This window comes from Ranitomeya imitator, chromosome 2 (genome assembly GCF_032444005.1).
Source record: "Ranitomeya imitator isolate aRanImi1 chromosome 2, aRanImi1.pri, whole genome shotgun sequence".
Classification (NCBI taxonomy): Eukaryota; Metazoa; Chordata; class Amphibia; order Anura; family Dendrobatidae; genus Ranitomeya; species Ranitomeya imitator.
This window is the reverse complement of record NC_091283.1, coordinates 637,070,825-637,088,104: the sequence shown is the minus strand read 5'-3', so window position 1 is coordinate 637,088,104 and position 17,280 is coordinate 637,070,825. Positions and strand designations below refer to the sequence as shown.

Sequence of the window (17,280 nt, the reverse complement as noted above, 5' to 3'; positions counted from 1 at the left end):
GGAACGACTTGCACTCATCAACACACACACGATAACAATAGTATACTAGCGCATGGCCGTGCGGTCATGCAAAGCTTATATAGTTGCAGCACGTTCAGGACCCTTCAAAGAAGGACCAATGGATTTGCAGCAGTACCTGAGCATGTGACCCTAGATCTCCATTCAGAGATTTTGCCCTGGGCATGCTCAGTGTGTGCAAAGCAGGACTAAGTCCTAGCACCTACAGGACCTTCCTGAGCATGTGACCCTAGATCTCCACTGAGAGATCTTGCCCTGGGCATGCTCAGTGTGTGCAAAGCAGGACTTAAGTAAATAAAGGAGCACACTGTAGTGCTAAAACATGCAAACTTGAAAACACAAAATTTGAACTGCATTACTGCACTAGAAATATGAAAAATGAGAGCTTTTAGCACATAAAAATGGCCAAGTTTATGTGTACCTGGTAGCCCCTTTACGGCATCTCTCTTATACCAGGTCCTACGCTTGCCTTACCTCGCTGAGAATAAACGTCTATATCTGAATGGGTACATGTGAAACCTCTTCTTAGACTAAAATTCTCTCTCTCTGTGGAGGGGTATTGGACCTGCTGTAATTAAAACACCTGAAGCTAGGAGGCAGAGTGCACGATCAGAAGGCTAGAGAATACATTTCAAAAACCTGACTTGCACATCCAAACATAGACTCAGTGTGAACAGGTGCTGAACCTAGAGTCGCCAACTCGTATATAGTTAAGTAAATAAGGCAGCACACTTTACGGCAAGCGTAGGACCTGGTATAAGAGAGATGCCGTAAAGGGGCTACCAGGTACACATAAACTTGGCCATTTTTATGCGCTAAAAGCTCTCATTTTTCATATTTCTAGTGCAGTAATGCAGTTCAAATTTCGTGTTTTCAAGTTTGCATGTTTTAGCGCTACAGTGTGCTGCCTTATTTACTTAACTATATACGAGTTGGCGACTCTAGGTTCAGCACCTGTTCACACTGAGTCTATGTTTGGATGTGCAGGTCAGGTTTTTGAAATGTATTCTCTAGCCTTTTGATCGTGCACTCCGCCTCCTAGCTTCAGGTGTTTTAATTACAGCAGGTCCAATACCCCTCCACAGAGAGAGAGAATTTTAGTCTAAGAAGAGGTTTCACATGTACCCATTCAGATATAGACGTTTATTCTCAGCGAGGTAAGGCAAGCGTAGGACCTGGTATAAGAGAGATGCCGTAAAGGGGCTACCAGGTACACATAAACTTGGCCATTTTTATGCGCTAAAAGCTCTCATTTTTCATATTTCTAGTGCAGTAATGCAGTTCAAATTTCGTGTTTTCAAGTTTGCATGTTTTAGCGCTACAGTGTGCTGCCGTATTTACTTAACTATATACGAGTTGGCGACTCTAGGTTCAGCACCTGTTCACACTGAGTCTATGTTTGGATGTGCAGGTCAGGTTTTTGAAATATATTCTCTAGCCTTCTGATCGTGCACTCCGCCTCCTAGCTTCAGGTGTTTTAATTACAGCAGGTCCAATACCCCTCCACAGAGAGAGAGAATTTTAGTCTAAGAAGCAGTTTAACATGTACCCATTCAGATATAGACGTTTATTCTCAGCGAGGTAAGGCAAGCGTAGGACCTGGTATAAGAGAGATGCCGTAAAGGGGCTACCAGGTACACATAAACTTGGCCATTTTTATGCGCTAAAAGCTCTCATTTTTCATATTTCTAGTGCAGTAATGCAGTTCAAATTTCGTGTTTTCAAGTTTGCATGTTTTAGCGCTACAGTGTGCTGCCTTATTTACTTAACTATATACGAGTTGGTGACTCTAGGTTCAGCACCTGTTCATACTGAGTCTATGTTTGGATGTGCAGGTCAGGTTTTTGAAATGCAAAGCAGGACTTAGACTCAGAAAAGCCTGCTCACTGCAGATCAGTGCAGGGTACCATAGCAGAGCCTGGAGAGGCAGTAGTAACCCTTTGCACAGTACCAGTCTCAGTGAGACGCTGGGAGCGACGTCTCCGCTGAGCAGGCTCCACTGCGGCCGATGCAGAATGGGAGACCGCAGCAGACACGGATCGAGATTCCCCCCTGTGCAGCAGAGGAAACTCGTCTCCTAACATTACCCCCCCTCCTAGGCCCCCCCTCCTTGAGCCTCGCTACGCTCAAAAGCTGCAATGAGCAGCGGAGCCCGAATGTGCTCCACAGGCTCCCAGGTTCTGTCCTCTGGGCCGTGACCCTTCCAGTCCACCAGATAAAATTTCTTCCACGTACCACCTTGCTCCCCACAATAGAATTCACCTCAAACTCATCCGTGGATGAACCCGATGTCCCGGCAGATGACTCAGAAAACCGGGACAAATGAATGGGCTTTAAGAGGGAAACGTGAAAAGCATCGTGATACCAAGGTGTGGAGGAATAGCCAAACGGTAGACCACAGGGTTGACCTGTTCCAGAACCTTGAACGGGCCAATGTAGCGAGGCGCAAACTTAGTGGACTCAACTCGAGAGCCACACTAAGTCGCTTAGGAGCAAAGGTCGGAGCGGGGCGCCGGTGTGTATCAGCTGAAACTCTCATGCTCTTCTTGGAGACCCGGATGGCATCATGAGTGCGGTCCCAGATGTCACGTGCCTCCACCGCCCAGTCTGCCACCCTAGAGTCGGTGGATGACACGGGCATGGGCACAGGGACACGCGGATGCTGGCCGTAATTAAGGAGAAAAGGAGTCTGACCAGTGGAATCGGCTACGGCGTTGTTCAATGCAATTTCCGCCCAAGGTAGCAAAGATGCCCAATCATCCTGCCTAGCAGATACAAAATGCCGCAAGTATGTCACCAGAGTCTGGTTGGTTCTCTCTACCAACCCATTCGTCTCGGGATGATATGCAGAGGAGAGATTCAGCTCTATGCTGAGTAAATGGCAGAGCTCTCTCCAAAACCGAGACGCAAACTGGGGACCCCGGTCGCTGACAATTTTATCAGGCATTCCATGTAAGCGGAAAATATGTTTTATGAACAACACCGCCAAGGCCCGTGCAGAAAGTAACCGTGGAAGCAGCACCAAATGCACCATCTTAGAAAAATGATCAGTGACTACCCAGATAATGGTGCAGCTTCGAGACCTGGGTAAGCCCACCACGAAGTCCATCCCGACCATCTCCCAGGGCCTGTCTGCCACCGGCATGGGGTAAAGTAACCCAGCAGGCCGTTGCCGAGGAGACCGATTCTGGGCGCAGGAGACACACGTCCGAATATAGTCCCCGACATCACGGGCCATATGCGGCCACTAGTACGTCCTCGCCAAAAGCTCAGATGTCCTCTTGGTCCCAAAATGTCCACCCACTCTGGACGAGTAAGCCCAAGAGAGAACCTCCGGTCGCAAATTCGCTGGCACGAAAGTCTTGCCCGGGGGCACGGACTCAAGCGAAACCGGAGCCACAGTTCTCAGGCACTCAGAAGGGACAATAAGCCGAGGCTCCTCCTCCTCAGATGACACTACGGAGCGGGAGAGAGCGTCGGCACGAATGTTCTTCTCCCCGGAGAGAAAATGGAGAGTAAAATGGAACCGGGAGAAGAACAAGGACCATCTAGCCTGGCGAGAATTCAACCGCTGGGCCGTTTGTATATACACCAAGTTCTTGTGGTCAGTGAACACTTGGAAGGGAAAGAGAGCTCCTTCCAAGAGTTGTCTCCACTCAGAAAAAAACAACTTCATGGCTAGCAACTCCCTGTCCCTGAATAATTCCTCTCCGCTGGTGTGAAGGTCTTGGAGAAGAAGAAACAAGGATGCTTCCGACCTTGAGCATCCTTTTGGAAAAGAACTGCTCCAGCACTAACGGATGAGGCATCCACCTCCAAGATAAATGGTTTATCTACATCGGGGCGATGTAGGATGGGAGCGCTAGCGAAGTGTGACTTAATCGAGAGAAAGGCTTTGGAGACCTCCTCTGACCACAACTTGGGATTTGCTCCCTTCTTGGTGAGGGCAACCAAAGGAGCCACCAAAATTGAGAAGTGTGGAATGAACTGGCGATAGTAATTAATGAACCCCATAAAGCGCTGCACAGCTTTAAGAGAATGAGGTTCCTGCCAGTCCATCACAGCCTGTAGCTTGGCAGCATCCATAGCCAAACCCTGGGCAGAGATGATATAACCAAGGAAAGGCAACGACTCCTGCTCAAACACACACTTCTCCAACTTGGCGTAGAGGGAGTTTGCCCGTAAGAGGTCGAAGACTTTGCGAACATCTCTCCGATGGGAGTCAATATCTGGAGAGTAGATGAGAATATCATCCAGATAGACTACGACCGAGGTGGTGAGCATATCCCAGAAGATGTCGTTCATAAAGTCTTGAAAAACGGCCGGGGCATTACAGAGCCCGAAGGGCATCACCAGATATTCATAGTGCCCATCCCTGGAGTTAAAAGCCGTCTTCCATTCATCCCCCTCACGGATGCGAATCAGGTTGTAGGCACCCCGCAGATCTAATTTTGTAAATACCCTTGCTCCCCGTAGCCTATCAAAAAGCTCAGATATCAGGGGTAATGGGTACTTGTTCTTAACGGTGATGGCGTTAAGACCCCTGTAGTCTATGCATGGACGTAAGTCCCCAGTCTTCTTCTGTACGAAGAAGAACCCAGCCCCTGCAGGTGACACTGACTTCCTAATGAATCCTCTAGCCAGATTCTCTTGAATGTACTGAGACATTGCCTCCGTCTCCGGGAGAGATAACGGATAGACTCGACCCCGGGGAGGCTCAGCACCAGGCAAGAGGTCAATAGGACAGTCATAGGGGCGGTGAGGCGGAAGAGTCTCCGCAGCCCTTTTGGCGAACACGTCTGCATAGGGCCAATAGTGCTTGGGGAGAGAGGAAAGATCTGCGGGTACCTGTGTTGTAGCAACCTGAACGCACTCCCTCTGACATCTACCCTCGCAGGGTTTACTCCATCCCAAAATTCTCCCTGAGGACCACTCTATATGAGGAGAATGATAACGTACCCATGGTATCCCCAACAGGACCTCATCAATTCCCTCAGGAATGACTAATAGGGAGATAATCTCCTGATGTGATGGAGACACAGAAAGTGTGATAGGAATGGTTTGGTGGTAATCAGTGAGGGTAGTGTCGACCCATTTACCACTCGAACGGTTACTGGCTTGGTGAGCATCACCAGGGGTATTGCGTGATGCTGGGTGAAAGCGGATGACATAAAATTACCCTCCGCCCCAGAATCCACGCATAGCTCTACCATAAGAGTGGATGGGCCTATGGTAATTGTCCCCTTGAAGGACAACTTTGAGGCAAACGTCGCCGTGTCTAGTGTACCTCCTCCTACTGCCACTAGACGCTGACGTTTCCCCGACCGCTGAGGACACTTGGAGGCAAGATATCCTGACTGCCGGCAAGCATGACAAACCATATGTGACTCGGACACCTGTACTGGGGATTCCAAAGGTTTGGCGAAGGTGGGAGCCAGCCGAAACCTCTGTCTACACTGGGCTTGCTCCAATCCTCGCTCGTGAAAACGAAGGTCTATGCGAGTTGATACAGCTATGAGCTCCTCCAGTGTGGCGGGAATCTCCCTAGTGGCCAAAGCATCCTTCACATGGTCAGCCAGCCCCCTCCAAAATACGGGAATGAGGGTTTTGTCTGGCCATTCCAACTCAGACGCTAATGTCCGGAAGTGAACAGCAAAATGGCTGACCATGGTTGAACCCTGAGTCAAAGCCAGCAGTTGGAGCGCTGTATCATGGGTGACTTGAGGTCCTACAAAGACCTGTTTCAGAGTGTCCAGAAACCGAGGAACACTCCGCACCACATGATTGTGGCGCTCCCACAGCGGCGTAGCCCACTCCAACGCCCTGTCCGACAAGAGAGATATTATGAATCCCACCTTTGCCCGCTCTGTTGGAAAACGTGCAGCCAGGAGCTCGAGGTGTATACCACACTGGCTCACGAAACCCCTACAGGACTTACTGTCCCCAGAGTATTTCTCAGGCAAAGGGAGGTGGGAGAGAGTCGGAACAGGGGTGGCAGTGGGCAAAGCTGCTGCAGCCACGCTAGCAGCCTGAACAGCAATTGCGGTAACATCCACCGCCGAGGTTGCACGCTCAAGAGACGCCAACCGGCCCTCCAGCAGCTGGATGTACCCCTGCAATCGCTGTTTATCCGCCATTACTTAGCCAGATCCTGGCGCTAGTATAATGTTAGGGTTGGCGGAATGCACCGAATATATTTATTAAGATTGGTGCATTCGCCACCCGGGATCCACCGTGCAGGAAAGAACCTGCTGCTAAGTAAATGGCGGCACTATATGGCGGTACACTGTGATTACTCACATGGGTTAACTTCACCCTGTGTGAAGGAAGCAATCCCTGTTAAGTCACAGGTTCGCGGTACCGCACAGAGAGCGCAAGCAAGGAACCACAGAACTCTATCCCAGGACACAGGATTAGAGTTAGTGTAGACCTCTTGCGATCGACACCACAATAGGGGTATTTGAGGTAACTGTTATGCACAGAAGTCTATGCTGTGCCACACTAGCGGACGCCACTAACCACCCAGACTTGGGTAAGGTAAGCGCACTAATAGCGCACGTCCCTGCACTGGCGGTCACAGCAGTTAGACGCTGCTTCGTGTGATAAGGCTGTGAGTTCAGCAGGGCGCTAGATTGCAACCATACACCTTACGCGAACAGTCATACACAAGGGATGGGTTTTTTAAGGAACGACTTGCACTCATCAATACACACACGATAACAATAGTATACTAGCGCATGGCCGTGCGGTCATGCAAAGCTTATATAGCTGCAGCACGTTCAGGACCCTTCAAAGAAGGACCAATGGTTTTGCAGCAGTACCTGAGCATGTGACCCTAGATCTTCATTGAGAGATCTTGCCCTGGGCATGCTCAGTGTGTGCAAAGCAGGACTTAGACGCAGAAAAGCCTGCTCGCTGCAGATCAGTGCAGGGTACCATAGCAGAGCCTGGAGAGACAGTAGTAACCCTTTGCACAGTACCAGTCTCAGTGAGACGCTGGGAGCGACATCTCCGCTGAGCAGGCTCCACTGCGGCCGATGCAGAATGGGAGACCGCAGCAGACACAGATCGAGATTCCCCCTGTGCAGCAGACGAAACTCGACTCCTAACAGTGAGCTCACGGGACTGTGTAGTAAAATTTCCATGTTCACTGCAGTTCTTCCTGACTCTATAAAATTGACCCTTTGGAATACCTGTTTTGAGATGTTTTGGTCATGTCTCTCTCTTCCCCCAGGTTCATGTAACGTTTATTTACGTGCATGTACATATGGGGTTGGCTGGGCTGGCTTGATTCTGCTATTATGCTGTCATTTAGGCCACCTCTATTCATGGGCATGTGTATTTTACCCTGTTTAGGTTTGTGCAGGTTTTAGCCCTATCTTGGGCTTTAGTGTTTATGGGGTTACTCTATATCCCTTTTTAAATGTTTTTAATGTGTTTTGCCTTTTGTATATTATTTTGTTCAATAAAGCTGTGTTTTTGCATTTGTTTGGTGGTGACTCCCATCTATAAGGCCTACTTTTTCTTCTTTTAGTATATTCTTGACAGTCTTTAGGCCTGGTTTGAGTCCCACTTACCGTGGTGCCCCCATTTCTTTGTTTATTGATATACTGTGTGTATATGCGGTTGCTTTTTGCCCGCATCTTCTGGGTGTTGGCACACGGTTGTGATAGATTGGTATATTGGTTATTGATATTCTAGTATTGTGCATTACCTGTTGCTTATCATTAAAGATGGATTTGGCGGCTAGAGAAGCTGCTTGGAGTAGCAAGGGGAAGAATTTGTTTAATGATGATACCTTTGGTACAACAGACACTGGGCCTGGGACTGGTGACTTTTATCAGGTGACCAGGGAGTTAACTAATTTGCATAAAGCGTATGCTAAAACTTGGTGGAACTTTAAAACCCTAGAAGAATACAAGCGCATTGGTATTATCCCGAGGGATCTTAGGGTACAAATATTCCCCGCCTGGGAGGTTGATGACGGGTTTCAAAAGACCTGGGAGTCTGGTTTGTCCAAATGCTCCTTCATTATTTTGGATATGTTGGTTGAACATGACCAGGGGGTCCTTAGGTCCCTGAAGGATAAAATTCAAGTATGTGAGGGCAAATTGGATGGTTTTGACCGCAAGTCTTTGGTGGAACCATTTCAGGAACAGCTCAAGACTACCCTTGATAGTTTTGAAAAAGACATTACTGCTAAAAAGAGACAGAAATTTAAGAGGGATCAAATGGATTTCAGGAATGGTCAAGCCTTTAAATGGACACATAAGGGGAATAGGAGGCTGGGAAAAGGGCCGGATCAGGCTGAGAGCAACACAGCCACATTATCAGATGCACCCTCCAGTGACGGTTTTTTATCATCCGAACTAAGCGACATCAACAGCGCAGGAGGAGGGGCCGGAGAAGGAGACGTATCCCAGAAGAGGCGTACTCGGAACCGCAAAGCATGGTCACCTCGGTACATACGGGAGACGCGGCAGAACAGGAGACGCTAGTATCAGAGTCATCACGTGCCACTGGTAAGTTGCAAATTATCAATCTTTCTAATTATGCTTTATCAGAACGAGAAATTGCCTTATTAGAAAAGGGTCTTTCCTTTTGCCCTACCAGTCGGATTGACAAATTTACTTTCATCAAAGACGTCTATTTGTTCTGCAGACAGCTCACTTTCAAACCGCTCTATCATCGTCCCTCAGCCCTAGACGAACTGCCCTTGGCCGACAGACTTGTCCTGAGGGATCTCCTGGACCTTCTGGATGAAGGTGATGAGTGCCAGCCCAGAAGAAAATTCACCGGTAGGCTTCCCTCTCAAGCCACTCCCCCGTTCACCTTGTTTCCTGCAGTTCAGAGTTTTTTAACGCTGTGTGCAGGGAGGTTCACGATCTTAAGCTTGATCCAACCAGGGGGAGGAACATTAGCCAGAAGGATCAGGTTGTCCTGGCCAAATTAGGGTCCAACAGGGATTTTGTCATCCGCGAAGCGGACAAGGGGGGCAACTTGGTCATTTGGTCGGTTGACCTCTATACACAAGAGGCCATGCGCCAATTGGGTAACACAGAGTGTTATCAAGTGCTTCCCTCTGATCCCACTTGTATCTTTCAGGGCAAACTGAGTCGTCTACTGGAGACTGCATACACGCGCAACATCATTAATAAACGGGAACAAGATTTTCTAACTAACCACCATCCCAGGATTCCCACCTTCTATATGCTCCCGAAGGTGCATAAGTCCCTACAGGCTCCTCCGGGTAGGCCTATAGTTTCCGGGATTGGTGGGCTACTTGAACGGCCGTGTGTTTATATTGATTTTTTTCTTCAGCCTCTAGTTGTGTCTCTCAAGTCGTATGTCAAGGATTCCACATTCCTCATCTTACAGCTTCAGGACTTGGAGATTCCGCAAGGGGCGTGGCTTGTTACTCTCGATGTGGAGTCCTTGTACACGTGCATTGGACATGAATTGGGCATACGTGCTGTGTCTTTCTTTCTGGATTCTAATACTACGGGAGATAGAGGACACGATTCGTTTATTTTGGATTTGTTGCTGTTCATTTTGGATCAGAGCTATTTTATCTTCGATCATGTCTTCTACAGGCAAGTGAGGGGCACCGCTATGGGAGCTCATTGCGCCCCCTTATACGCCAACCTCTTTTTGGGTTGGTGGGAGGTCACAAGGGTGTTCTGTCTGGATCACTTCTCTGAACATGTCATTAGGTGGTTCCGATATATTGATGATGTTGTGTTTATCTGGACAGGCACCCTGGAACAGTGTAAGGACTTTGTGGGCATATTGAACGATAACCCCTGGAACATTCGTCTAACATCACAATATTCCCAGACGGACATTGAGTTTTTGGACCTGAGATTGCAAGTGAGGGATTCCAAAATTCTGACGACTTTATATCGGAAGCCCACGGCCACGATCAGCTTGCTGCATTTTCAGAGCTTCCACCCTCTACATCTCAAAACAGGTATTCCAAAGGGTCAATTTTATAGAGTCAGGAGGAACTGCAGTGAACATGGAGATTTTACTACACAGTCCCGTGAGCTCACTGCACGTTTTCGTGAGAGGGGTTACCCGAAATGGGTTATTTCCCGGGCCTTTTCCGTGGCTAATAACAGTAACAGGGAGGAACTCTTACAAGGTAGAACCAAGACCACTGAGAAACCGTTGGGAATTATAACAGGTTTTAATAGCCAGTGGCGAGACTTACGGGGTATTCTCTCTAAATATTGGGGTATCCTACAGAGTGAGTCGAAACTTCTCCCCAATATTGCCCCACAACCCAATCTGGTAGCCAGGAGGGCTAGAAGCCTCAGGGACTGCTTAAGCCACAGTCACTTCCAAACGACCTGTCACTAAGCTCCGTAGAGGGGTTAGACTTATGGGAACTTTCCCATGTGGAAACTGCAGTATTTGCCCTTTCACCAGTGGTGATGAAAAAATCATGGTGCCTTCTTTGTTTTCACAGACTCCCACTAAGGCTTACTTCAACTGTAGGTCCCGAAATGTGGTGTATGCGTTGGTGTGTCCATGCCCTAAAATTTATGTGGGCCAAACCACACAGGAGCTCAGGAGACGCATACAGCAACATTTCTCTACTATTTCCATGGCCAGAAGAGACAAGACAAAAGGAAAAACCCTCACATCAGTGGCGGAGCATTTTTTGGTTGAACACAATTCACAATGGGCTGGCACAAAGATATTGGGACTCGAAGCAGTACAAATGAATATTAGAGGTGGAAATGTCACCCTTGAACTGTTGAAACGGGAATCCAAGTGGATCTTCTATCTGAATTGTGTTATTCCTACGGGCATTAATGAAGACTTACTATTCACTGGCTTTTACAAACAATAAGTAGTGCGATTAATAGGTTTGTGATAAAGTTGGCCAGTGAAATACTGTCCATCTTGTTTGTTCCCTTACATACCTACCCACTAAGTGGGGTGCCAATATGGCTCGTTAGTGCTGTTTTTGAGTGGGGCCAGTTCTTCTTGCCATCATATGGGTCATATATGTGAACTATCAGTGTGCCCACAGTTGGTCACTATGGTAACTGGGCACTTCTGTTCCCAGCTGAAGTACCTGTATTTGTGTGGGTTTATATTTTTCCAGTTAGTACTTTTTCTTTCTTGTACCTTATATTTGGTTATTTTGTATTTTGTGCTCATTATTATAGTTTACATTTTTTTTTTTGAGAGTTTTTCTGCCCGTGTATATTTAATACGTTGGGAGGTACAATTTTTTGTTTTTTTGTTTTTCATTTATTTTCTTTTTTCTTTTTTTACTTTTTTACTTATTTTCATGTTGTATCTGGTCATTACATAGGTTTTCATACATTTTTCAAAAAAGTTTTTTATTTTTTCTTTATATATGACTCTTCAGCTTAGGCGCATTGTTAGTGCCCTGCTGTCCTACTCATTGGGGCGCACAGTATTGTTTGTTTATCTTCTGCAAGAATACACTTTGTGCCCCCTCTCTGTGGGGTGTATTCTACTCCACGGACTTGGGTCTTTATTGTCTTTCATGTGTGCACACTCTTACCGCTCCCCCTCTGTCCGGACTTATAGCCTGCTATTGCCTCTGTCTCTCTCTGCGCACGCGCATTCGTCTCTGTGTACGTGATGCCTTGACGACCGAGAGCGGAGCACACATTTCCGCTCTGGGACGCCTGCGCATGCGCACTACATACACGCCGGGCCCGGCGGGTGCAATCGCCATTGCACACACTACATGCGGTGTCTCTAGCCGCCGCACAGCTGATGTTGGGTAAGTCGCTGATGACTCTATATTTAAGTAAGAGGCTAACTGTGCAGACACTACCCCTGACGAAGCCACCAGAGCGTGGCGACACGCATTGGGTGTCTGCAGCCTGCACGCTCCCTATACAGGGCACACATCCCTTTTTTTTCCTACCTTTGACCGGTGCCTATGGAATGTTGCTATTTATGCACTTTATGCATTTACCTCACTTTGGGCGCATGGTCTTATCTTAGGTGGGTAGTGGACAACTTATGCATGCTTTCATTTGTGGTCTCAGCCTCATTTTTGGTATGTTTTCATGACCGGCATTGACTTTGTAGCACCACTTTATTAGTGTTTGATATGCCACGTTTATTATATGGTGCTTGCCTGGTCATGTCTCTCTCGTCCCCCAGGTTTGTATAACGTTTATTTACGTGTATGTACATATGGGGTTTGCTGGGCTGGCTTGATTCTGCTATTATGTTGTCATTTAGGCCACTTCTATTCATGGACATGTGTATTTTACCCTGTTTAGGTTTGTGCAGGTTTTAGCCCTATCTTGGGCTTTAGTGTTTATGGGGTTACTCTATATCCCTTTTTAAATGTTTTTAATGTGTTTTGCCTTTTGTATATTATTTTGTTCAATAAAGCTGTGTTTTTGCATTTGTTTGGTGGTGACTCCCATCTATAAGGCCTACTTTTTCTTCTTTTAGTATATTCTTGACAGTCTTTAGGCCTGGTTTGAGTCCCACATACCGTGGTGCCCCCATTTCTTTGTTTATTTAAATAAACTGAACTCATATCAAACAAATTTTACCAGAATCATGAAGTACAATATGTCATGAAAAACTATCTCAGAATCACTAGGGTCCGTTAAAAATTGGACTAAACAAAAAGGAGAAAACAGGCTGTGGAGTGAAGGGGGTTACAGGTAAAATCTTTCAACTCAAGGATGCAGAATGAATCTGCATCTTCATCTTACATATCTTTTAGTTTCAGATTATAATGAAAGCAAAAGCGACAAATTTCTAGGGGCATTTATCAACCCTAATGTGGCTTTACATATCTCTAAGACTCACTTCCATCGGTGGGCGACATATGACAGAATTAAAGTCTGGCCACTGGTCCACCAGAACCTGAAGTCTGAAAGGATTTTGGTTGATAACATGATGCAAAGCACCACACACCTGCAAGGAGGAAAAGGCATCAGATTAGTACTCAAATACAAGAGGCAATTTTTTTTTGCTAATTAATGGTTAACACTTTTATTTTACCCAATTTGTAAATACATTGCTCAAAAAAATAAAAGGAACACTTAAATCCCACATCCTAGATATCACTGAATGAAATATTGCAAGTCTGTTTTCAGTACATAGTGAAATGCGTTGAGAACAATAAAATCTAAAAATGATGAATGTAAATCACAATTAATATCCCATGGAGGTCTGGAGTTGTAATGATGCTCAAAATCAAAATGGAAAGTCAAATTGCAGGCTGATCCAACTTCAGTGGAAATGCCTCAAGACAAGGAAATGATGCTCAGTATTGTGTGTGGCCATCACGTGCCTGTATGACCTCCCTACAATGCCTGAGGGATTTCCTCCCAGACCGGGATTAAGGCATCAGTCAACTCCTGAACAGTCTGTGCTGCAATGCAGCATTGGTGGATGGAATGAGACATGATGTCCCAGATGTACTCGATTGGATTCAGTGCTGGGGAACTGGCAGGCCAGTCCATAGCATCAATGCCTTTATCATACAAGCACTGCTGACACACTTCAGCCACATGAGGCCTAGCATTGTCATGCATCAGAAGGAACTCAGAGCCCGCTGCACCTACATATGGTCTCACAATGGGTCTGAGGATCTCATCCTGGTACCTACTGGCAGGATGGGGAACCTCAGGCTAGCACATGGAGGGCTGTGCAGCTCTCCAAAGGAAGGCCTCCCACACCATTCCTGACTCACTGCCAAACCGGTTATGCTGGAGGATGTTGCAGGTATCATAACGCTCTCCACGGCATCTCCAGACTCTGTCAGATCTGTCACATGTGCTCAGTGTGAACCTGCTCTCATCTATGAAGACCATAGGGCGCCAGTGTCAAATCTGCCAATCTTGCTGTTCTCTGGCAAATGGCAATCGCCCTGCATGGTATTGGGCTGTAAGCACAACACCCACTTGTGGACATTAGGCCTTCATAACACACTGATGGAGTCTGTTTCTGACAGTTTGAGCAGACACATGGGTGTTAGTGGCCTGCTGGAGGTAATTCTGCAGGGCTCTGGCACTGCTCCTCCTGTTCCTCCTTGCACAAAGGAGGAGGTAGCAGTCCTACTGCTGGGTTATTGCCCTCCTATGCCCCGTCGATGTCTCCTGGTGTACTGGTCTGTCACATGGTATCTGCCCCATGCTCTGGACACTGTGGTGACAGACACAGCAAACCTTCTTGCCACAGCTTGCATTGATGTGCCATCCTGGATGAGCTGCACTACCTGAGCAACTTCTGTGGGTTGTAGACAACGCCTCATGTTACTGTACAGGACCTCTAGGGGTGAGAGCAATGACAAAATGCAAACGTCACAAAAACAGCCAAAAAAGGATGAGAACAGAGGAATGGTCTGTGATCACCCCTGTAAAAAAAAACACTCCTTTAACAGTTGTCTGTTACACTTGCACAACAGCAGGGGAAATTGATTCACAATCAGTGTTGCTTCATAACTCGATGAGTGAATGCAGCGCCCCAGAGTCCAGGTCGTTGCAGTAATGTTGCTCTGCCACTAAGGGGAGTGATGTTATGTCTGATTGCACTAAAGGAGTTCACCTGACCAGGTATCAAAGGCACACATTACACTTCACACGCTGGCCACTAGGGGGAGCAAAAGGCACTATGTATTAGGCCACTCCTCACACTGGTAAAACTAGGGGTCGGATAGGAAGTTAGATCAGAACGCAGCCTGGGAGAGTCCAGGGAGGACCTGTCAGGGGTGGGTTCCTGACAGGGGCCTAGCAGAAAGAGTAGAAAGTGACGGAGCCGCGCCTGCACTACCTTGCGGCGATATCCTAAGAAAGGACACGAAGAGAAGGATGTTGTGGAAAAGTGAGAAACGAGATCAAAGCACAAAGGAGAGCCAGTAGGAGTCGTGCCCCGAGAACGGCAACATCGTACGGAGGCGCGTAGCCGATGACCGGAACACCGAGGGAGTAACTGACTTCAAGCATTACTTCAAATACCGCAGGACAGTTGATTATAGGTTGGCTGTCTACCATACATCACCTAAGAAGACATAGGGGGCAAGCGTGGAGAGGGGCATCTCTAGGGTCCCAGAATAGCTCCGAGCCTTCCCGTCAAACGGGTGCGTCCTATCCAGATAAACTTGGGGGACAGAGAGAGAGAGAGAAAGAAAGAACGAACACGAGAGTTGTGAGGACTATCCCGAATGCTCAGCAGGTAAGAACTACAACACACAGGCGCTAGTGGTAGGCACTGATTTCCACCTGCAAAGGGAACTCTGGATGTGCCTTCGGACCGGTCGGTCTCAGACAGCCCAGTTAGCAGTGCTCTGGATTGAGGATCCCGAAGTCTTCAGTAAAAGGTAAAGAGACTGCAACCCTGTGTCCTCGTTATTAACTGCGCCTCACACCATCACCACCTACACTACTGGGAAGCCCTCGGGATCTACTTCACCTGTGGGAAGGTATACCATCTAGCTGCCATCACATCACCCCAGTGGACCCCAAGCAGCGTCGGTCACCCTGACCGAATACCACAGGTGGCGTCACGAAACCTTAGCCGACTTTCATCACCCTTTCATTGGACGCCCGTTAGCAGGGTCACGGACTGGGTCCAGCCATCGTGACAACCCTAGAATTGAGACAGAGAGAGGACGGGTACCGAGTAACCCGTGGCCCTGTGTCTGGGGGCACGCCAACTTGGCGTCACAAACAGGATCCTACTTAAGTCTGAAGAATTGGGTCATGTGTGCCTTGGAACTGTGTTAGAGTTGTGCTTGAACTGTGATTTATTGCAAAGACTGTGTATTGCTAATTGCTGCCAAGATTCCCGCCAAAACCGCCACCATTGCCCCGCCATGAGGAGCGCAGGAGAAGGAGGGCGTGCCATGGGAGGGGATCGCGAAAGCGGTGCCAAAAGTAGCGACCGTCCCCTCCGACTACGGCTGCAGGATGACGAGCTCAGGAATGCAGGAGCTCAAACACCAGATAATGGAGGAGCCGCGTGTGTGTGCCGCCGCAGATCAAGGAGCAGCGACGGCGACCAGCGGGTGCCAGGACGACGACGGAGTGACCCGGGATCGCCCATGCTCATTGGAGGCGAACCAGAGCCTGCCGCTGCTGGAGGCGCCAGACCGCCCGACTCCGGACGTGGGGTCGGCAACGGCGAAGAAATGGAAGTCGGAACTGGGAGAGCCGTGGTTAGAGCCGCAGCAGACTCCAGTGTCCTCATCAGTGGGACCGACCGACATCGGTGGAACCACATCAGACGCAGGTACCAGAAACGACCCTGCCCCACCGACCGATCTAGCTCCAGTGACCACTCCCCATCCCATCTATGACCGGTCTTCCGCTGCCGAGATTGTGGTGACAACCCTTTACGCCATGAAGGGGATATTGCCCCGCTACTGACATCTATGGGCGAACCGTTAGACGTGAGTCACGAGGGGGTGATCTTTGAATGGGATGCTCCAAGGATCCAACCAGACGGGTCCAGACAGGAGGGCTCTTACGTCATCGGGCTCACCTGGGAACAGTATAGACTATGCTTAATTTCGCAGTGGAAAGACCGAGAACAAACAGAACAGACTGCCCGACCAGAGGTACAGACGGCCCTCGTCAACTGCTGCCCTGAGAGTTTGGTGAAACAGGGGATAGTGCTGGCTTTCCACCTGCGAAGGGGTTGTGGCTTTATACTGGAGCCAGGGCTGCTGACTGAAGTCTTTGTGACTAGCTGTAACGTGGAGGCCCAGTCCCACAGCGTACCTCCTACTCTAAACCTGTACAGAGGGGATCATGTGACCTACACCCGCCTCTGGAGTGAGCGAGGGTGGTATGCCAAGAGAGTCAAACGATGTGCGCTTGTGAACATCTCATGAATAAACACATCACAGTAATAGTAACATAGGATTTAAATATTTAAGCAACTGTGATATCATATGGACATAACAAGGAATGTCGCAAAGTTAAATAATACACAAAGAAAAAGAACACACGACAAAAAACTTCCAAGAGTAAGATGTATAAACAATGCCAATTTTATTCATAAAACCCAGTACAAATAACACACGGAGGAGGGGATACAAAACACCCGCTCGCACGTGTCCAGAACAAGACGCCCACAGTAAAGCAATAGTAAATAAATAGACATTGCCACTAATAGCGGCATCACTCTATTGCACACTGACCCAATAAATCCATTGCATAGCGTTCCCCAAACAAGGTGTTAAAACCATATAAATTGGAGCAGCCACATTAGCTGTAAATATTACCTATGCAGTTGGGA

General features: G+C 48.0%; 1 protein-coding gene across 5 annotated transcripts in view; it reads right to left on the bottom strand.

Moving 5' to 3' along the window:
• The window catches only part of LOC138665322 (glycine N-acyltransferase-like), a 150,581-nt gene that overhangs the window by 97,257 nt on the left and 36,044 nt on the right, over positions 1 to 17,280 (bottom strand). For 4 of the 5 annotated variants that reach the window (XM_069752693.1, XM_069752697.1, XM_069752694.1 and 1 more), the window contains one exon: positions 12,844 to 12,951. The exons of the other annotated variant lie outside the window; for it this stretch is intronic. In XM_069752693.1, the coding sequence (XP_069608794.1) occupies positions 12,844 to 12,951 (108 nt within the window). The remainder of the gene's footprint in view (positions 1 to 12,843; positions 12,952 to 17,280) is intronic. 5 annotated transcript variants of the gene reach the window in all.